The sequence below is a fragment of the Branchiostoma belcheri genome, unplaced genomic scaffold (assembly GCF_001625305.1).
Source record: "Branchiostoma belcheri isolate BF01 breed outbred unplaced genomic scaffold, Haploidv18h27 scaffold6, whole genome shotgun sequence".
Taxonomy (NCBI): domain Eukaryota; kingdom Metazoa; phylum Chordata; class Leptocardii; order Amphioxiformes; family Branchiostomatidae; genus Branchiostoma; species Branchiostoma belcheri.
Genome location: NW_017804242.1, coordinates 2,969,574 through 2,991,736, shown reverse-complemented (window position 1 = coordinate 2,991,736; position 22,163 = coordinate 2,969,574). Strand labels below are relative to the sequence as shown.

The 22,163-nt window shown below is 41.5% G+C and overlaps 1 protein-coding gene and 1 long non-coding RNA gene across 2 annotated transcripts in view; one reads left to right on the top strand and one right to left on the bottom strand.

The window, feature by feature from the left end:
- Nucleotides 1-21,603, bottom strand: part of LOC109482543 (fibroblast growth factor receptor 3-like) — a 28,469-nt gene extending 6,866 nt beyond the window's left edge. The window contains exons 1-14 of the mRNA XM_019785283.1: nucleotides 21,406-21,603; nucleotides 18,033-18,147; nucleotides 17,056-17,143; nucleotides 16,553-16,656; nucleotides 16,375-16,440; nucleotides 16,114-16,174; nucleotides 15,830-15,868; nucleotides 15,316-15,512; nucleotides 15,137-15,193; nucleotides 14,923-14,998; nucleotides 14,278-14,358; nucleotides 13,870-14,086; nucleotides 12,631-12,842; nucleotides 11,659-11,843 (exon numbers count right to left, since the gene is read on the bottom strand). Coding sequence (XP_019640842.1) covers nucleotides 11,659-11,843; nucleotides 12,631-12,842; nucleotides 13,870-14,086; nucleotides 14,278-14,358; nucleotides 14,923-14,998; nucleotides 15,137-15,193; nucleotides 15,316-15,512; nucleotides 15,830-15,868; nucleotides 16,114-16,174; nucleotides 16,375-16,440; nucleotides 16,553-16,656; nucleotides 17,056-17,143; nucleotides 18,033-18,147; nucleotides 21,406-21,494 — 1,587 coding nt within the window. The 5' untranslated portion in view covers nucleotides 21,495-21,603. The remainder of the gene's footprint in view (nucleotides 1-11,658; nucleotides 11,844-12,630; nucleotides 12,843-13,869; nucleotides 14,087-14,277; nucleotides 14,359-14,922; nucleotides 14,999-15,136; nucleotides 15,194-15,315; nucleotides 15,513-15,829; nucleotides 15,869-16,113; nucleotides 16,175-16,374; nucleotides 16,441-16,552; nucleotides 16,657-17,055; nucleotides 17,144-18,032; nucleotides 18,148-21,405) is intronic.
- Nucleotides 241-3,525, top strand: LOC109482547. The gene is made up of 3 exons (XR_002140965.1): nucleotides 241-333; nucleotides 1,970-2,186; nucleotides 2,857-3,525. It is a non-coding gene; the product is annotated as an uncharacterized LOC109482547 (long non-coding RNA).
- Nucleotides 21,604-22,163: the final 560 nt, after the last annotated feature.

Sequence of the window (22,163 nt, the reverse complement as noted above, 5' to 3'; positions counted from 1 at the left end):
TGGGCATTAAAATCAATACCATCTTTTCTTTGAGATCCTCTTGCGAGAGTCGTCTCTTTGCATGAAATACGAAGAGCCCAAATATAAATTGTTAACTGTTTCTGTTATCACTGAAGACCAAAGGTTACTTTATCCAATTGTTCAAGTACAACCATTCATCTTGTATGTCTGACAGAACATAATGATGATTTTAACTCTGAACCTGTACCTAAACCTCTGTATCTGATGTTACGTTTATATGTATACAGCTCTAGGAGAGCCCGAGCTCTGATGATGGTATTCTGATCCTCATGGGAACCTGCAGTTCCCAGTGGAGCGTTTGAAGAAGTTTTGGTAAGAGGAGTCCTCTTGTGATTTTTGCCTGAGTTGAAACCAATTATGTGGAAGAAACGATACATCCGTCCTCTTCCTGGGTAAATACAGCTGTCTACACAAGTCACTAGTACTACATGGCTTCACTGTCAAAATCTGTACCTCACCGTGTGTACAAAACTATAGCTGGCAGCTACTTCACCACACACACTAATGTCTAATTTTACACGGGACTCCCCTGTGCATCTTTAATGAGCCAGGTGTGATCAACAAGGCAGAACCTTCACTTCCGCTAAATATCATTTTTTTTAATCATGTAGGCCACACATGTAGTTTTTTTTTTCTTTTTTTACAATGCATAGTGTGGTTTGTGTGACACTCATGCAAACAATTTGGTTTGGCATCTGAAATTGACACTAGCTGGAAAGAAATTGCATAAAAAGCTGACAGAGAAAAGCAGTGAACCAAAAATCATACTTCAGAAAACATCTTAAAGTTTATGTCTCTTTAAAAAGCAAACAATGGTCCCATAATTGCCTGTCCTGTCCTAATTATTTCCTCTTTCCCTTTCACCTCCCCTCAATCTAAATTTACATTTGGATTGTATTCCAGTTGTAGTTGAGTGCTCCCAGCTGCCTCCTCTTAAACACCCCCCCCCCCACACACACACACAACACACACACACACACACACACACAAACACACACACACACACACACACACACGCACACACAAACATCTTCTGTTCCATCCAGCCCACCCACACTAGCAGTCAGCTTGCACTGCCAAAGACAGTTTTTCTTCAAAGAAATTCCAAAGCAAAGTGCAAAACCCCCATGAATGCCTTTTGGGTCCAGGCAGTCTGGCCTGGTAGCATGGCCTAGTAGGCAGCCCAGTGTTTTCCATAAACCCCATTCTAAGTCCTAGAGTTTGCTCTAGCTGGATTGGATTTACCCCTGACATTTCCAGGATGTTGGACTGTGGAGGATGTAAGAAGGGGGCATGTGTTTCTTAAAGGACATGGAGAAGTAATATTTATTGTAGTTTGGTGCTGACAGGTAATTTTGTTATCGTTAGTTAATCTTGCTCTGTGGTTGAGAAGTTCGGGGGAATTTCTCAGGAAGCTGCACCAAGCTGGAGGGAGATTAAAGGAGAAAACAAGATGTCTCATTACTAATCCATTGAGTAAACTGTTACCCTTAGGCCTCGCCAATGGTGTTTCTTGGTTTCCATACTTTTCTAGTATGGAAGACTGGATGTGTGTGTGTGTGTGAGTGCATTGGGAGGGGGTATAATCAAAGGATAAAAAGTACAATTGGAAGGTGTTTGTCTCCATCCCCCTTTAACTGTGCAGATGAAAAATATACACGTTTAAGGGCCTGATTCTTTATTGAAGTGCCCTAAACAAATACTCTTTTTGCTATAAAGCTCTATTAAGACCAGGCCACAACTGTTGGAGTCACTACTTACTCTACCAAGGATTAGCAGTGGAACAACGCACACTTCTGCATCCTTGCGTTCTATCAAGTTGCCTTCAGTCCAGTTCAGAACTAGGCACTTCTGTTGTTTATAGGCCTTGTGGAAACTTCATCGGTGTGTACTGTGTCCAACACCGTGTGACATCAGTTCATAATTCGCTGGATTACTTCCTGTACAGGTGGTGCCATGGTTGGCGAGGTGTGGCAGGTAGCAGGGCTTTACCTGGAGGTGGCAGTCTGATGACTGAAAGCTGCCACTCAGGCCATCTCATGTGTCTGTTACCAAGGTACCAATCCTGTGCAGGTGCAGCTGTTGCCAACTCTGCCCCCCTGTGATGTCCCGTTTCTGGCTCCAATAACAGGCTAACTGACCCAGAAAAAGAGCAAACTGCAGAGGTGAGGCATTCTGTTTGGGTTTTCTGATGCTTTGGTACCCTGGGGTGAGCACAGAATGGCCCCGGTGGTGGGAGGGGGCTGCTTCCCACTGAGAAACTCAAGGAGAAACATTTTTCTCAAGTATCACTCCAAATCCGGAGAAGTGTTGTTACAACTGGGACATTTGCATGCTGATTTGGTAAGGTCTGCCAAACAGGGCTGAAGTAACCCAACTACCCATTTCAGCGTGGACAACATCCTTTCTGGGCAGTAATGGGGAACAGAGGGCGCCTTTCATGTGCTATTCTGGTTTGTCCTGCACCTGTGCATACTTCATATCAGGTTCATGTAGGGCACAATCATTTTTGTGTTTCCTTGATAGCTGGGGCAGGAAGGGTTCCTTCTCCCATTTAGCCTATGATAGTATGGCCTGTTATTGAAGCATACATCGTTACCCCTGCAGTTTCAAGCAGGGGGACTATATTACCATCCTTTCTTGCTTCTTTTACAGCTCTTTCCCTCTCAAAATTCATTGAGGCTCCTTTATTTTCTTAATGCCTTTTCTACTATCTAGTGGTGGTAGTCAAGCAGGGCACCCTTTGGTAAGTGTGTTGGGTTCTTTTACAGCCTTGGTAGATGTAAATAATGATCTTCTGTAGCCTAAGTGTACTTTATCCCGCTGTCTGCCTAGCATGCTGCCCCAATCCTGGCACCCGTGAAAGCTTTCTGGGAAGACACCACGGCACGAGTTAACATCTACAGTGCCTACAGCAATTAAATCATTGCTGGGATAGTTTGGCTGGCCCTGGGTGAAGTAAACACATCCCAAACAAGCTGCAAGTGAAGTGAGAAACAACACGGGCCGTTCAAGAATGCCAGCTGCACAACTGCTGACAAACAAGACATGCTACTTTGATTACTTCAGTGGATACAATGCGGTAATGTAATCATGAGGGTGTGTGGTGACGATGCCATTATTCCTCTGGTAATGTGAGGGTAGGAAACATCAATAATTACACATGTGGCATGATGTATGCAGTTCCTGTAGGCAGGCAGAGGATAATGACAGGTGATTAGGACAGAACTGTTGCACTGTCATACTTGTGGTGGCCTATCCTGTCATTGCTTCTATCTGTGTACTGTAATACCAATGAACTAACCATGCACAGCAGTGTAAATCACTGTTTACATTAGAGTTGACTTCTAGTAGAGTCGGACTGGATTGATTTCTACTAGTACAGGCCCAATTTACACTTGGCCAAAAAAATCTGTCCTAGGACATTTAACTCGCCGTGCACCGCGTGTCACAGGACAGATATATTTTCGCCCTGTGTAAATTGGGCCACAGTTCATTATTCAAATTAGGCCACACCAATTTAATTTGTTGGTTCTCGGATTCGCCTCTTCATTTTTTTCTTGATTTGCAAAAAAAAAAAAAAGAATTCTGGTTCTGAATCAACTCAAAAATGCTCATATTTTGCCACCAACAGTTGAGGAAATTCCTTTCTTCCTAGTTGTTACAGTTTTTTTCCATCTATCAATGCAGTGGTTTGATTAAAAGTTCTAAATTTATACTTTAAATTTTAACCCAGCCTTTTTTGTTGACTTCATGGCTCATATTGTAGCATTTGGGGCTATAATAGGATGCCTAGACCTGTTTTTATTTTTATTTTTTTTCGCCCTGTCGCTTCATATTTTTTCTGAAAAAATCCGAGAACCAACAAATTAAATTGGTGTGGCCTTAGGTTCCAACTTGCATAATTGGCATCTCCTACACACTCATGACAATCCGGCGGTCCCTTCTTGAGTTCTTCTCTGCCAAAGTTTCCAACCAAAATGCTCCTGCAGTTACAATATTGAAATGTCCCCATACCTTAAGTTCAGGGCTCAAAATAGCTATTTTCAGTTACCCGCAAAGTTGAAAGTTTTACCAGCAATTTGGATAAATTGTACCCATTGTTCTTGCCCTGTTACAGCCTTCATTATAACTCTATTAATACCAAATATTATAGTTTATACCAACAGTATAACTCTTGATTAAGGACACAATATGATTCACACATAATTTCATCAAAGTTTGATCAAACTACGTACCTATCCAGGCTTACCTATTGGCTACCACTTAAATAAGAATTTTAAAGTGCATATAAAGTAATGTATGATTTACAATAATAATTATTGCAGAATTGCTGGATGCAGTTGGGTAGTTTAAGCCCTGTAGTTACACTTCTGACACTGAGGCCAATGCCACTAATACTGGTGATGGCAGGTCAGTGATACATGTAGTACCAGCCCAGCTGAGAGAACACAGCTACCTAACATGTCAGTTTAGCCACAACACTGCCTGACACATACCCAGTAAATGTGTTGTTATTTAATTTAAAGATAAGCAACTTGGCAGATTTGAAGCATTAGAAAGCAAATTGGTTGCATTTAAGCAAATATATGGCAGATTTGCTAAAACAATTACACCATACTATGGTAATAATTAACCATCAATGAGAGTACATTTTGTAACAATAAACAGTAGCACTGACTTTATCTTATGGCATTTTGACTAATAAATCATAGTAAATGTCAATCTATGGGGAAACCAACCATATCAGTAATTGTGATAACCCACTTTGAAACATGTGAGTCCTGGCTTTGCTTACACATCTAAACAGAAACAGTAGCCTGACATTTATTATTGTGCCAAATGAATCATTGTGTCAAAAACTACTGATGGTACAGGCAGGCGAACTACTGTTAATTCAGTTATTTTCACGGGGACTTAATGATTTCGCAGTGGGAAGGGAAAGGAGGTTTTTGCAGTGTTTTAAAGTCCCGATATAAACAATCCTGTAACATAATTTGCATTGTCATGATTTCACTGATGAGAAGTCAACACAAAAACCGTAAAAACGAAAACCACCATGAACATTTTAAGATGTACAGTAACGACCCTGCCCCAAACTGATTGAATCAAATGACTCAAGTACTGCCTTTGATGTTAAAAACGAGGTCAGAGCTCAAGTTGTCGTGTCTCAAAATATAGCAGCCACAACTTAAACATGGCATCAAGCTATCACAGCACACACCCATAAACTGAAATGCTGCTCTGGGATGATTATCCTTGCCTCCAATACACATCCAAAAATGGAATTCTTCTATTCCAATACAAATTTATGCAACCACCTGCTCGTAAACATGATTGCATTGATGTATGGTACCCGGCACCAGGGGCTACCTTCCAACTCTAGGTTTCTAGTTTACAGGATTTGATAGGGCCTTGTACCGATCGCGAGGTGCTGGTACGATAATGCAAAAATCTTTTTGATGCGGGTTCAAAATACCAAACGCCTATGCCCTGTATGGTACCATGTACATTGTACGTGTATTTCCTATGGCAAAGATGAAGATATAGCACCAGAAAAAGACAAAAATAGTATTTGGGTGTTGAAATGAGCACCATATTTGGTTTGAGTACACTAGGTTCTTTGCATGAGATACCTACCACCTTGAGGCCAAATAAACAATCTGTTGACTGCTTTTGTTATTGCTGAAGACCACATTACTTTGTTCAATTATTCAGGTTCAGGTACAAGTGTGGATGTTTCATTTAAGTACACAGTCCAAGGCTGTAATAAGCAGTGGGCTGTCGCGGTACCCTTTCTTGTGATGGCTGGCAGCAATATCCCAGTTTGGCTGACATTTCTATAAACCACATCAATGCCAGATAAAGGTTAGGAACCTGTGAAAATTTGCACCAGACGTAGTTAGGTTGGTTACACCTGGTGGCCATGTCATGTGTTACTGAAGTTGACCCATTGCTGTCAGACTTGCTACACAATGATCAAATTAAAACAAGTGATCTCCATTTAGATAACCTTGTAATTCACATGTTTCTTGTGAGAGGTAGGTCTCTAATCATCTGCCGAACAGGTCAGTCCCCCCAACCTTACCACCCAAGCACAAGCCACACGAAGTACTGTCAATGGCTTTAAGTTTCTGGAGACTTAATTCCACAGTAGGAGGGGAGAGGAGGCATGCCTCACCCTCGATTGAAGATGACTGCTACACTTTTAGTACCTTTATAAAGACAGGTCCAACCTGTGGATGATCTTTGTATTTCCAGCACTCATGATGAGGTGGTTCTATTTTTGGGTCACTTCCCTCTGTGGTAGATGCTTTGTAAGCATGCCAAGGCAAACACAGTCTTCTTCAAAGTGAATTAAATTACCTTGTGTCAATACCGCACATTGGAGCCATTCTGCAGTTTGATTGGTCAATAGTTTAATATAATGCTACAATGCCTGTTATTTGGGGGATTTTACTCTTAAGCTTATTTTGGCTTTTGAATTGCAGCACTGATGATGTACACATGTATAGGTGATGAACTGGTCTCTAAATGCCTTGTTCTAAAAGTGTTCAATACAAAAATGAAGAAAGTCACGTAGCAGGATTGAACGGTAACTTCCAACACAATGGAAAGTTGGACTTGCCAACGTGTTGAAAGTTACAGTTTAACACTCCAAAATTGTATTGGTTATAGGATTAGGCAGCAGGTGGAAGGTTAATTTTGAAATGAATTCTACCAACACAGATGAACTTTTACTTTATAGAGAAAGTTTCTTTGAGACAAGATGCTCTGCGCTGGAAAGGTCAACAGCCGCTGGCGGAATGCCGCGCCTGACCTTTTCCTTACTTCCTGGTCTTCTGCACCAGAGAAATCTCCTAAGATATACACCAACTGGGGCTGATAATGAACAGGAACCTCCTTGCTACTGACAGAAGCCAGGGATAAGCCCTTGACCATGCTCCCCTCCCCCTCTGTTGCCATGCAAACTCAAGAACCTCCACCAACATCCTTAAGCATCCTGTTTGGATTAATCGATGCTTCCTAGAGACAACATGCAGTGTGAATCTTCAACCGCAGGATAACGAGGAAAAAAAAGATTGTTTCCGAACATCGATGGATTAGCAGTGATGGAGTCTGGCAAGCTGCTGATTGCACCGACACAGCACATCCAGATAGGGAGCAAACAAAAACAGATCACAGACCGCATCGCCTGCCTGAAAATAAACAATGACAAGGAAGATGGGAAACAGAATGACTGGAATTCCCCAACAATTGCTTTATTTGGTTTGCATTATATCTGTTACCCCTGAGCAAGTCTCCATCTGTAGTGTCAACTTGGGGTGGGCACCAGTATGGAACATTCAAGTCCAGAGATATGTAAAGATGTGTATAAAACTTTTATTAAAAGACTATGATAATCAAAATCTTATCAATTTCTTATCATACATTGTTTAAATGTTTACTCTTCAATATGCAAATGTCAGTAATTTGTTAGTAAATTCCAAGGTGAGGGACCATGGGATTTAAAACAAAACTATCTCGGTATCTAAAATTCAAAACAAATCCTGGTCCCACTTCTTGTAAAATTAAAAAAAAAGTTGTAGAAATTGGCAAGCTTGCCTTGGAGAACAAAGGTAACTCTATGTCCCTCCAACTCCTACGGCAAATTTCTTAAACCCTCATTTCTTAAACCCTTAAGCCAATGTTTCCTTTTTTTTTCAGAAACCTACAGTGTGATACAGACTACTGGTAGTCCAGAAGATCATCAAGTCCATGTCTGGACCTGAACCTGTTAGGTAACACATGTATATCATATGTTCAGCCTATTGAGGAAAAGCATGGAAAATAAATAGGAACTGTGATTGGACTAAAAGGGCTGCAGACCGCCAGAATTTGTTCAACTTCACTTTGTTCAACTTCACATTGTCCACGTAAAGTTGACCGAATATGGGGGAAAACTCCATTTCATATCCCAGAAGAACTCCCAAGTGTTGTTCAATTTCAACTAATCTCCAAGCAGATGTAGGATACATCAATGTTTTTGAAGCATTTACAGCGACTTCCTAAGTGGTCTGTGTTTTAATTTCTTTGCCTCCATCCTTCGACTACCAGAATTCACAGAAAATGTCTCAAAAACATGCTTTAAACACTGAACCAAACCTTACATTCGCCTGGAGATTAAAGCGTAACAAGACATACTGGTAGTTAAACTTCCTGTATGTTCCTCTGGTTGCTAGGCTGAGAAAAATTTGGTCAGTTAAAGCCAAGAACCAATGCCGGCACAGCACAACACAAAGGTCTGGCAGGAGGGATTTTTGGATCACTGCACAAGCCTCCACCTAATGGGAGGTTGAATGGAAAGGTTCAAACTTTTCATTTGTGATTCAATCTTCTGTGATCAGCTCCAAGACCAAGAGGTTAACGCGCCGTCTTCACAATGACAAGGGGGTTTGGGAGCGCTTCAACTCGGATCTAAACCACCATCAGAGATCTTGTAAAAAAGCGGAGGACGTAATTGTCTTCTTATTACCGGGACCTTGTAGGGCTCACTGGGCAACGCCATCTTATATCTAACTAGGAGACGAAAAAAGAATTCAGCGCACTAATGGCTGAAGAAGACCAGGCCATTGTGTAGTAATGGGTGGTGACAGCGACTTCCGACAGCTAAATGGTGATGTATAATGTTTACAATGCCATATCCCAAAATGGTGAATGTTCATTTTCTCTCGACTAGTAGATAGCGTATAAAAGTGACAAGTTGGAATGGCCCGCATCTTGGACAATACGGAGAAATTGAGGGGAAGAGAATTTAAAAAAATATGGCACCTAAACACTGGTCGGAAGGTAGTAGTCTCCAATGGACTCTTCCACAAGCTAGGAAAATGGTCAAAACTGGCCTAAAAGGTAGAATAATTTGCCAGGGAGTTCAGTCGACAACAGGAGGCAAATTGAAGTCCCATGGTTAGCTAAACTCCACGCCAAATCATTTTACCTTTTTGGCCGACCTCTACTATTTTCTGGAAAGGGTCTGGGTGAGACCAAGAGCTAGGATGGCGGACTGGATAGTAGGTAGACTGTGAATAAAATATTATGTCTGCCTTAGTACTCCCCCCTGTGAGGATAAGTTGTTGAATGAGACCTGTCACATTCCATGTTCCCACTGCCGGACAGGGTGGGACCTTCCCCCATTGTGCACTATTCAAACTCATAATAACCCTGAGTCTTGTCCTTTATGCCACTTCTGCCATAGGGGAGGCCATTATTGTTGTCTCGGTTTCTGGATGACATCCGATTTCAGCAGACCACCACATAAATCCCGCTGGTTCCACTTTAAAGCATGTCATTTGAACACCCACATCTAATAAATAGCGGTTTTTGCGACACCTTTGAGTGTGGTGTGGGGAAGGCCAGTCACATGACAATTGACAGTCCTCAACAGCTGATGTCTGATGTCGCACTTCGCTTTCCAGTGTCAGCTGTGGTTATGTGTGACTTCTCTTTACCATAATGTTGTTGGTTTGATAGCGGATGTCAAAATCTAATTCAGCTTGAAAAAGCAACTATTTCTTATAAAAAATGTTGCAAAGCCAAGAACATCTGACAATTTGGTCAATTTGCCATTTTTGTGTAAATTTAATTAGAGCTCAATATATAGTCTGTTCCAACACAAAAAGTTATGTGTTAAAGTTAAAGTTAGCTTTACACTATCGTGTTTGCTTTCATCAGATGAACTTTCATTTTAATCTTTGTAATATCTTGAGATAGCCTGATTGCCATCCTCTGTAGTGTACTGCCAGCTAGCTACCTTGTTGCTGGTTATCCACTATGGTTAAACTATGGAAGATGGCAACCAGGCTAATCTCGAGATAAGTGAACTTCTGATGGAGATTTGATTTTAGAAGATTACAGAAAGGCTATCAAGTGCAGATCAAATTGTTTAACAACTCTGGATACAAAACGTAATGTTTCAACAGCTGATATGCAATAGAGCTCAGTTTTATACTGTAACCAAGCACACCGTGTCACCCCTACTCTTCTTGGTAGGTGTGTTGGGTTCTTTTATATGCAGTGGTTTGGTGCCTAAATTTATGCCTGAAGCTCCACATACAACAAACTAGGTTAATCCCATGATAATCCTTAAACTATTTTAACTGTTTGACTCAAAACCAAAGGAACCTGTATGTTTTGGTTGACTGCTTTGTCTGACTACAAACCTTTTCTTTTCAAGCTGTATTTATTTTGGAAGTCTGTGAGTGAAACAAGTCAACTGTACAAAGGAGCCTTTTGTGAGTTGGAACTTACTAATGTAAGACCTACTGATTAATGTAGTATTGACATGAAATATTTGTTTCTTAATTTATATGTTCAATCCTTGTTGTTTTGTCTTGTCCAAGGACGTAAATTTTGTAAACATCAAAGACCACTGTAGCACATCGCTACCTTACTTGTAATGTCTGGAACATTGCAGAGTTCAGTCAAACCAGAGGTGCATGTAAACACATGACCAATATCTTTCCTTCTCTTGGCAGTATTTGTAAATGATGACTTGTAATTTCCAAGCAGATGTAGGGTCCTGCTCTGTGTTTTTAAGCAGGTTTTGGGCGCTTTTTATGTCTCGCTAGTGCTCCAGATTTTCCTCTCTTCTCCTCACCACAGACCACTAGAAAGACACAAAAAGAGCCTCAAAAACTCTGACTTAGACCCTGCATCTGTTTGGATATTCATTATCTTGTTGATCAGAACATAGTGACCTCCAAGTCAGTACCTGTGTGCCAATTCCTGTAACCAGCCTTGTGGGGTCCAAAAAGGGAACATCTTTTGTAAATGCAAAGCAGACTTTTCATGAAATGTTTTCCCCAAAACAATGTCCATTCCAACGCGTTGGAAGCAAAGAAAGTTTACCGGGTAAAACAAGATAAGTAGGTAGTATACTGATGTAGAATTAACAAATTAAGATTAGCAATGCTGCTTCTGTTCTTTGTGGTATGTTTGTTTCATTGTCACTACATTCATATTTTTGTAATGATGTCAAATTGACAGTACAGATTAGGATGGCAGTTTGTCTTGAGCCAAACCTTTTACCACCATGCAGGTTAGTAGAGGAGAAATTACAGCTGTGCAGGTATTTCTGATGTCAACCTGCACCAGCCCTCTATTAGGTGTATGAGTTTATGTGGATTTTTATTTACTGTTCTGACATTCTGACAACCTGTGAAATTCTTGCAATAAAGGACTGAAATGCACTTATATCCATATAGAAAATATACTCCAGCAGAAGAGTGCAGGTAATGAAAAGTTTGTCAGGTGAAAGTACAAATGCAAATCTAAATTGCAAGCATATCTTTAATATGCCAAAAAAAGTAATTTGAGCCCTGTCAATGAATATACCCAAACTATTTTCCTACCTTAGATATGTGTTTGCACCTCTGCCTGTACAATCATATCACCATCTGGTGAGGGGCTATCTGCAGGAGCGGGGGGCCAAGTCTACAATCATGAACATACCTAGACAGTACAGGCTGGTGGGTGGCAGATTCTTCCCTCGATTCCTGGGATGCTTGTTTTGCATCAACAGCAGAATTCATTTGCAGCTAATTGCTATCATGTGGGGCTGGTGACCCGAAGACAGGTGCAGGGATGCTGCGGACTCACCTGGGAACGCTTGCTCCGCAAATAGCGGAGGAGGTCGCCCTGTGGCATGTGTTCCACGACCAGGCAGATAGGACTCCCGGTGGTGCAGCAGGCCAGCAGACTCACCACGTTGGGATGATAACCAACTCTCTTCATCAGCTGGATCTCTTCTAGGAAGGCCTGAACTTGGCACTCTCCTGCCAACTCTGCAAGACATGTCCGAGGATGTCAACATGTGGCTCGGCGACTTTTCGGGGTTAAGCTCCACGTGTGTTTTCTAATTCGGCAATCACCTAGCAACCAAACAGTTCTGCGGTAGCATCTTCTGACGTGCCACAAAATCAGAAAATCATGTCCCAAATTCCAGGAGGAAGTACTGAGGTAGGCTGCTGCATTTTGGATTTGCCTGGCATCCCTGGATGCCAGACAACTATTTCATCGGCAAATCAAAAGAATGCGGCAGCCACATTTATCTAGCCTGAGCATTCTGATCACCACATTGTACAGAGAAATTCTACCCTAGTTCTGAAATCTAGATTTTCATCAAGGCATCCCATGTTGTGGGGTCTGGCAGTCGTGTGTATGAATTTTTCAATGAGAACCATGGAATATGCCTTGTGTGGCCTAAACACTTATTACTAAAGGTCATAATAGAAAAGATCCTTTAGAAGTAGATGCATGGAAAGATTGTGAGATGTCAGATTCAGAAATGAGAAACAATTTAGAGTGTTGCAATTCACCAACATTTGGTGGTACGGAGTGATCCGTGGGACTCATTTTTACATGACTTAAATGAAATGTATGCACTAAGCTTAAGCTCAGTTTTTTAGAATATACATAGCTTGTTTAGATAGACTTTTCCAAAACACATAAAAATGTACCTCTCAATGCAAATCAGTACATAAACCTTCTGACATTTTCTTTTCAGATAAAGATGAATTCTTATATAAGAAACTCTTATAATGAGAAGTTTTTTTATCACATGTCCTTTACCATGGAGCATTTTTACAGCCACCGTCACATTGAAGCTCTTGGCCTTCTCTGTTGCGATGGGGGAGGAGGCCTTCCTGTGTGTTGGTACGCTGCCCATCAGGACTCCTCTCACAACCTTGCCAAAGGCACCTCGACCAAGTGTCTCGTAAAGCGTGAGGCGCGAGAAGGGGATTTCCCAGCGATCACATGGCTCCGGTTTTACAACGTCCAAACTGTAAATGCAGATGAAACGGTAGCACAATTCAACAAAAATGTGGACATCAACACCGCATTGTAAAGCTCAACATCACTTATGAGCACTGTTAGCCAGACACTTAGCTACAAAGTTGCTGATGATGTTGCTCATAGTACCCCGGCAGTTGTGTACAAGTAAAGGAGAATTTGAAAGAGGGACAAAGGGCTGTGATTATATCTACAAGTTAATCTACATTGAGCATCATACACATATAGTTGATTTTATAAGAAGCACCTTCAGACATTTTCAAGAACAGAAAAGCTTAAGGGGTCAATAAGGTTATCGCTGGGATGCAAGCTTTGTCAGGTGCCTAAGGGAACAATGGTGGAAAATTTCAGGCATGCCAAAGACACATTTCTAAATGCACAGGGATTTTAAACTGGTGATAATGGTAACAGATACCAGGGCACGGGCAGGTGCGTAGAAACCACAAGCATGCTGTGGTTGCTAAGTCAGAAAACTGCCATCTGTCCTCACCCATAACATGCTATTTGGGATATTGATCACAATTATCCACTTAATCATTCAATTCGTTTTTTAATTTTTACCATACCAGTAGTATCTTGGGGTTGTATGATATGTACAGTCACAGGAAGAAGGTACATAGTTGTTACTTAAAGTTGGTACATGGCGTAAGTGAGGATCATGGTTGATATAGCTTCATTCACAAGTTTTCTTAACTATTCTCACTAACGGGAAAATACATGTACATGCCTTTTATGAGAGCAAAACTAATGAAGTCTCACAGGTAATGTCCCATCATTGCAGAAAGGTACTAATGTATTGTCACAAACATCATCATGCACAAGACCTTTTTATGGCATTTACAAAGACATACATGTATTTGCAAGAGACACTTTTGTGCTGCTAACTTGTGGCCACAGGACTCCAAACATAGGATTGAAAACCTTTGACTTACTGCTCATCTACAAAAATGTAGCCTTTAACTTCTTCAGTTGAATGCATCACAATAAGCCTGAGAGAGAGAGAGACATCCGACCCACCTGTCTGCAGGTTGATGATGACCTGCGATGTAGATGTTCTTCTTCCACATTGCCTCATCATCTACAGTCTTGGTCAGGCTGGAGAACTTGTAGTGGCGATAGTAGCAGTAGGAGACAGCCAGCAGGATGGCAGCTATACAGGCTGGGACAATGTAGATGTACAGAGGCAGGGGACTGGTGGAGGCACTGGGAGGGATGGTTTCTCCAACTGGCAGGCCTATCAAATATAACATTTTGAATAAACAATAAAAAGCATACACATGCAATTCCTTCACAAGAACTTCATCATTCATATTTCCTATAAACACGAGTGTGTCTATGCCTCAGCAGACATTTGGTTAACTTGAAAAAATGATAATCTGCTAATTAAAGTCTACACAAACCGAGGCAAGGAAAGTGCCATCCTACCATAGGGCAGGGTGCTCTCCAGTAGGGCTGTCCTCATCTTGGATAGGGTTACTTCTGTAGTACCATGAACATGAAGACCCCCTAACATGGAAATATACATGTAGATGAAGAATTTGTATCATACATTGATACAAGCTTAGCTTAGGGATCATTTTTCAAAACTAATTCAGGAAAGAGCTAGCAAAAGGCTTAAATGTTTTTAAATTGAGCAAACAAATGGCTTAATGTATTTAAATTACAATCAAATTACATGTTGGTGACCAACAGTTAAGGTTCTTTGCACATAACCAATTGGAGTGAGTCCAAAATAACAGAGAGGACAACAGATGCAGTCTCTGGATGAAGCAGGCTGCATGGATCAGAAGTGAACAATGATGAGGGGGGATACAGACTCAGTCACGTTTGGGACCACATTCTTTTCATTGCAGCGCCATCTAGCAGCGGGGAGTAGAACCAGTCAGTACTGCCCTGAGGAAGGTAACAGAAGGACTACCAAAATGTTGGCTGTTGACTGGTATTGGTTGTGTACAAGGAACATTAAAACCCAGTGATTTACCAACCTGATGAAAATGTCCACAGTATAATCAAAAGCAACTACCTCCAGACCATTTCTTGGCCAAAAGCAAGTTCAAGCTTACTGCTTACCTGTTTCGAAGCAGGTGACATGAGCTATGTGGAAGTTCACATCATTCTCGGAATAATAAGGGGTCAAGGCAAGCACCTGTTTGATATAAAAAAGATTCTTTGAAAAAGCTGAAATGTAGCATATATGGTATACGACACTGCAAGACTTATGATATGTGAGAACACAATAAGGGAATGGTAAAAGCAAAGTATATCAAATTTGATAGATAATTACCTGCACTCCATAGCGTCCACTTGGTCTGAGCTCTCTCAAAAGGTAGTGTTGTACGTTCTGAGAAATTGTAAGGCAGAAAAAATGATTCTTGATATTACTTTTCAAAATCACATACAGAGAATGACACAGGAAACAAATAATCGAAACAATACAGGTAAGTATGATCCATGATTTCTTACCCCTGGTACTATAGTAGAGTTTGCAGTAGTATCGTTGATCCAGCTGAGAAAACTGACAGTGACACACTGTCCCCATCTGACCAGGAAGCTGGAGATCTGGCCTGTGCCGTGGCTCGGCCTGTCCCATGTCAGGTTTGTGGAGATCCCGTCAGACATGGGGATGACTGTGGCACGGATGTTCTGTACTGGGCCTGGTGCTGAAGCGGGGGAGGTAGTGAAGACAAATTTGTTTCAGCTCAAACAGTCTTGATTTTGTGGAAGGGGAAAAGGAGATGTTTGCTGTATTCAACGTTTGTATGTGTAGTGGGCACACAGAGGCCATTTCTTATTACTGTGTGCAAAAGCTACAAACATAAATCACTGTGAATATTTCAGGATTTACATATTGGCAGGCTCAGGCTGATTACAAGTCAGTGCCCTGTGTAGGCTCCATCATTTGTGCAATTCTTCAGTCAATGCTTATCATTTGAGGAGATTGTATACAAGCATGTAACGGTAAAGGAGAACCACTCACTTTCAGGTACGCAGGTGTAATTCTCAATCTGGGAACAATCTGCAGATTTGTAAGTAAAAAGAATAAAAGGCATGTCATGTTTTCTCACAGATAAACGTTACCAAACATGCAGGAAAGTACATGAAAGAAATAAATGTTCCAGATTGCATCTAGATTGTATGTCACAAAACTACATTATTCCGAGACTGGACTCACTGCCAATGGAGATGGAGTACTGATAACAAACATTTGACTGTAAGTTAGCAGGACATTTGGCATCATCAGTACATGGGACACAACCCCACCTGTGAGATCTAACACAATTACGGTTCCCTCAGCTGCACCACATGTAGTGTAGGGTTGAAGCTGTACAAAAGATAATGGCAATAGCAACACTTTAGGAAGAGAGAAAAACTTTTTGGCAGTCCACAGACATACTCGTCTACTGTCAATGTTGTCATTTCTGACATGTAAAAACTGATACTACAAAGATAAAATGTAGATGGAACTCACACAAAATGAAGTAAATAGAAGAAATCAATGTAGGTTGTTCAGTTTGATCAGACCTTGAAGTAGATAATGCAGCCAATCCCACCCTTTGGTACATCCAGATAAACTTGTCTTGTCTCATTCTGAAGAGATTGTAAAAGTGTAAAAAGATTCTCATCTTAACAACATGTGGGATTTCACTTGTCTTCCATACAAACTGTACTACAACAGAAGGAAATGGCATGAAGCACTTACTGTGAGGTGACGTTCAGAACTGAAAGGGAATATCTTGTCCTGACAGTAGGGAGACCTGTCTGCAGAGATGCTGTAGTGTGTAAGTTGTCCTGCCTCTCCCCACCCTGCAGAACACAGTCATGATCAGGATCAAGTGGAAGAACAATCTGAATTTCTCCAATGGTATAAACGCCATTAGGTGTAACTGTGCGATCACATTCATCATACAATTTTTATGCCATAGAATTCCCAAGTAGGCTGTGATGGAACCAACCACCAACAAGGATTTAAGACAGCATTTTCCATACCCGTGACTGAATTTTGAAGGACATGTACATGATCTACCTCAAGAATGCCCTCAATTAATTGAGTGACTAAACTGTAATACACCAGATTCACAGGCTGTTGGGGGGAGGCTGGCACTTTGACACAGAAACGTGGGAAGCTAGGAAAATGTAGCATTTCAGCCTCCCCCAACATCTGCTCAGAGATTACACTGAACATGTTGAGTGACTGGAACTCACAGGCAGGATGTTGCCAAGTCACGGCTGCCTGGAAGCGGGATCCATCAAACATCACTGTTCCAATGGTCAGGTCTGTGACACTGCTAGTCTGTGTGTGTGAGAGAACAAAGGTGGTTACATACATACACACCTCCACATGGATACTGGGGATGTTTGGGTCATTTACAGACAACACGGTTGTATGGAGAGAGACTGAGGAGAGCATTATCACAAGACATTGCTCTAAGGAGCCGCACGCCTTGAAGGTCACAACCTTTCCCCTAATCAATCGGTGATGAAATGTTTTCCAAATGCAGGTGCACTTTCAGACGGCTACTGTCAAGTTGTTCACATGTACATGACAGAAAAGGAACCATCAGGCACCCAAAAACTAATTAAGTGCCTGGCCAGATGACAACTCAACATATGTGAACTTGATGCTTACATGTACCATATCCTCCTATATAGCTTCACACCATATGTAGACTGTTCCCTTCAATCCAACACAGACAAATGGTTTAAACATCATTGGTTACATCTAAGTAGTATCAGCTGATATTGATTCCCAGCTAAGACTTCCTTCCTGCTCCGTGCCTCTGAGGTTAGGGAAAACTTCCATAAACTTGAAAGCCAAAAATAATTGGCTGACAACAGCCCACAAATAAAATGCCGTTTCGGTCGCATGTGAGCCACTTGTGGCTCATTACCAAATGTATGTTGCTCCCGAAAAGTATCATAATGTCAAAGGGATGCAGGCACAACAGACTGAGTTCAGGGCTCTTCAGATATATTCTTATGAGTGGCGACTCATTGTTTCCCCATGAAAGCCTGATCAAATGGCACAGAATTTCAAAACTTACCCTGTGCTATTTTGTACCCATTTCCCAAGAGCTCTGTAGCAGGGCCTCAAAGCTGCACACTCGAAAAGGAGACCCACATACTGTAACAAATGACTTTTGATGAGCGAGTCAAGGATGACTGTAACGTAAAATAATTACCGAGATAGACCACTGGAGAGAGCCTCTGGAGACCCCGCCGGCCCACTGCTGCGACCTGCAGGTGGTACCTGTGGCATGTTGGGAGCCCCTTTGCCGTGAGAAGTGAGGAGGTAGTCTGGAAAATAATTGGTTTGTTGGTTGGTTGTAGTGATTGGTGTGGTGATTACTAGTACACAAGAAAGTCAAGAACATCTCACTCCACATCCATGATATAATTGTAACTTAAGAGTTCAAGTTAAGTGCAAAAGGGTTGGAGTGTTGCTTTGAGCTAGCTGAAAGTATCCACCTTGAAGAGTGTTTCCAAAAGAAAGGGAGGGAGGCATTTTAGGAGAAGATAGATCATGAACCGTAGTTACTAGGGATCACCAAAGTCAAAGACGACCTGGATGCCTGCTGTTAAGTCTGTATGCCATGTTCTTGATACATGTAGTTTTGCTTATCAAGTTTCTAAGTCCAACACACAAAAAAATATATTTTTCCATCAAAAATATAATGAGTGGTTCTATTTGGCTTAAGTCAGTTTCTAATCTACCAGGACTTACTTCTTGTTTCTATCTTGTCTGAACTGTAGTTGCCCATCACTTCTATGGCATCGCAATTCTATCATTTCTGCAAGTAGACTGTTCAAATTTCGCTGGCCGCTATTTGAAGCTCAAAAGCATATCTAGCAAGTGGCTGAGTTTTTGAAAAGAGAACAACTGGAACCTCTCAGGTCACCCTATAAAAAACTGTTATTGTATTACACGGAAAAATATGTCATGTAAATCCAAGTTTGTCACATTAGATTTGTCTGCAACTGTTGCCTTGGAAAGCTCTCGGTCAAACTTGACAAACTGGAGGAAGCTGCCTTTCAGCGAGAGCTGCCATTAAGGACATTGAGTCGGTCCGACTGTCGAATGGTTGTGGGAAACAGCCTCAGCTGCGGATTGCTTGTGGCACCGGGGGTGGTGTGAAGGAAGAGTTGCCATTACTTCTAGCACAACAGAACCCTGGGTGGTAGGGATGGGGTCACACACCCCAGTTGCAGGGGCCACCTCTGCAGGTGTGTAGCTCAATAAGCCAAAAATTCCCCTTGGGCATAGCTTGCCACTAATTTGACAGTACACAACCCACTGATTGCCAGCAATTTTCAGGACTGTCACACCAGCAGTTGTTACAAGGGAAGCTCAGCGGGGCTTTGCTGCCTTGTGGTACCCGCACAACGCACTTCTGGAAGCCGACCAAGAATTTGCTTCGTTATAATTTATAGTAAAGAGTACAGCATGCAGTCGAGGCCTATTTCACTTCAGTTAACATAGCAGATAGCTTAATCCTTGGGCCTTTCATTAGCAGTTGTAAATTAGCAGCCAGGTGGGAGCATGCTTTCATAAGGGAGCCATTAAACCACTAAACTGCTGTAAATCTTTCTATTTGCTAAAGTCATGCTGGTGAGAGGTTGGTATGATGCACAGTGTATATTTCTTAAATATGAATGTCATAAAAAAGACATGTGGCTCAAACTTGAGACATTTGACCACTAAAAGACTTGTACTAAGACACAAACAATAATTGTGAGATTCTTGTCAGACTAAGGAATGATGGGTATGTCAATGATCACAGTGATCACAGTCCCATTACCTATCCCACAATGTATGTTAATTATCCTGTTCCTAATGACATTACACCTTTTGGGCATATTTTGGTAAATCATTGGTAGTCTTAGCTAGACTCAGTGTACATTTGTAACAATATTATTTGTGTAAAAAGTGATATTCAAAAACTATTAGGATTTGAACAAGTTAGCAAGTTCCTCCATGACCAGGTTTGGAAAAAATTAGAAGGTCAATGATGTTATCCAAGTTTCCATTGGAATCCTCTGCATTGGTTATAAAGAGTCCCACTGTGCTGAAACTGTGTATTGTACTTCCTTTATCATCCAGGCTAGATGCTTCTCAATGCTCAAGGACATCTGCAAAGTGCGAGGAAATTCCACTTAAATGTGTTCTGTGTCTCTCTCAGGTAAATCATCACTGAAAAGAGCATCTAATCAGCCAGCTTCGCCACTAAGAACATCACAAAGGTCCACTCCAGCCACCATGCAGAACTAAGCCTAGAAATTGGTTTTCCTCCTCTCTCCATCCAACCAAGACAAGATAATTGCTCCTCAGACATCCCTTCCTCACAAATAGACCTATTACTTGTAATTACCGGGTCATCTGAAAATCGGGCAGTTCCATGCCATCCAGTTTGTCTGGTAAATCATGGTCTTTCCTTCTTCTTTCACTGGGGATAAGTGAGGATAATGAGTTGTGATGAGTTTGCTTCAGTCCTAAAGCTCATGCAATATTACGATTTTGTCAGCTTTTATACTTTGTGGCTCTTTTGACAACAAAACGCTGAGGACAGTTCAACTGAAGCTTAGTTTCTTCATGCGCCACTTCTCATGTCACATCCGTCATTCTGTGGGTTAAAGGGCAAAAACTCAATATAGCAAGATCAGTTTGTGTCAAGCCAATTCTGGGTAAATAGATCTTGGATTGAGGCTCTAAGCAGATGCATGTTGTCTGACTCTGCCTTATTTTGCATGCCTTTTGCAGTGTAAAGCTCATCTTTCCACTGTAAGCCTTATCTTACAAACATGTACAACAGAAATGTTATACAAGATGGGCATTCAGTCGTGCTACCCTTATGTGACCCCTATAATAAACATTCTTATTTCTGGCAAACTGGTCATACAGTACACTCTAATTACCTGCCCAAACCATCAACAGGTGGAAGCAAGTGACAGGAGCCCCGCTGTTCCTCCCTGCACACCTGTGTCTCACCTGGTGGGAACAACTGTCCTCACAACTGTCAATCAATCCTCTACAGGCATCAGGCATCATAACTGTTAGCACTGCTCATCAGATGCATCGGCATAGATGCAAAGCTTCCTGCCCTAAATATAGTCTAAGGCAGGATGTTGTCATTATTACCTTTCCAAGAAGGTTATGTTCTGGGCAGTTTTTGTGGCTTTTTGGTCAGCTAACGAATCTATGATATTATATTTGGTATGTGGATAGGAGTTGACTAAACAGTGGTCAAGTTCAATTATGTCCTTCTTAGCAGCTCTCTATTTCACTGCAGCAGATCCTATGGTTTAGATATCTCATTTTATGAAATTTAGTGTAACTGTCCCAAGGAAGTTGCAGAGTTGCAGAATGGTGACATTACCCATTAAAGGTATAAAGGTGAACAGCTGCATTCCCAATATCTTGACTTAAATTGAAGATATTTTTAGATTCTGAGATACTCTGCTACTTGATAAACTTTGTCAGATTATAAACTGAGCTCCCTGAAGAATGCTAGGAGGAGAGGTAATTTTGATGCCCCTTGACCCCTGGAATGAGCTTACCTGATTGACCTGGAGCCACTCTCCATCCCCCTGCTGTACAAAGACCACATACACAGTGGAGGGGTGAGCAGGTGGGTTCGTCCCAGCATCCTCAGCAGACCAGGACACACGGACAGACTCAGACGTACTACGGTAGGCTGTCACCACAAAACTGGGGTCTTCTGCAACTGGGATTGAGAGAAAAACTTGACCTCATCTTGAAGTGACATATAATGTCCAACTCCTACATCTGCCTTCATGATGATGTTCATTCACCGTTGTAGGTTACATGTGCTTCATTCCAAAAGCGATACCATCTATACATGACAATAATGTGACTCATATACTATAAAAAAATGTTATATTGATGATATTTTGCAGTTCTAAATATAGGACTGATCGGCCTTGTAGTATTGTTGTTTAAGAGTTGTTGCTTATGTATTCATTAATCTACAATAAAAATGTTATAGGAGCAATGGACTGCACATTCCTTAACACGGACAGGCCAGACAGTCAACAGCTTCCACAGGAACTTGAGCAAGTGTCAACTTATATTATTGGTCCCAAGCACTAATAGCACCACCTATCAGAAGTCTACAGAACTACATACAAGTAATGTAAACACCACACATATACATGTAGTCCAATCATACTGTGCATCAATAGTGGCTTATTTAGGCTCACATTGCATTATCATACATGTATATCTGAATGCAAAGGAAGCTGTAAGACGTACCAGTTCCATTTCCAACCGGAATGCACTGGTGAGCTCCTGAACA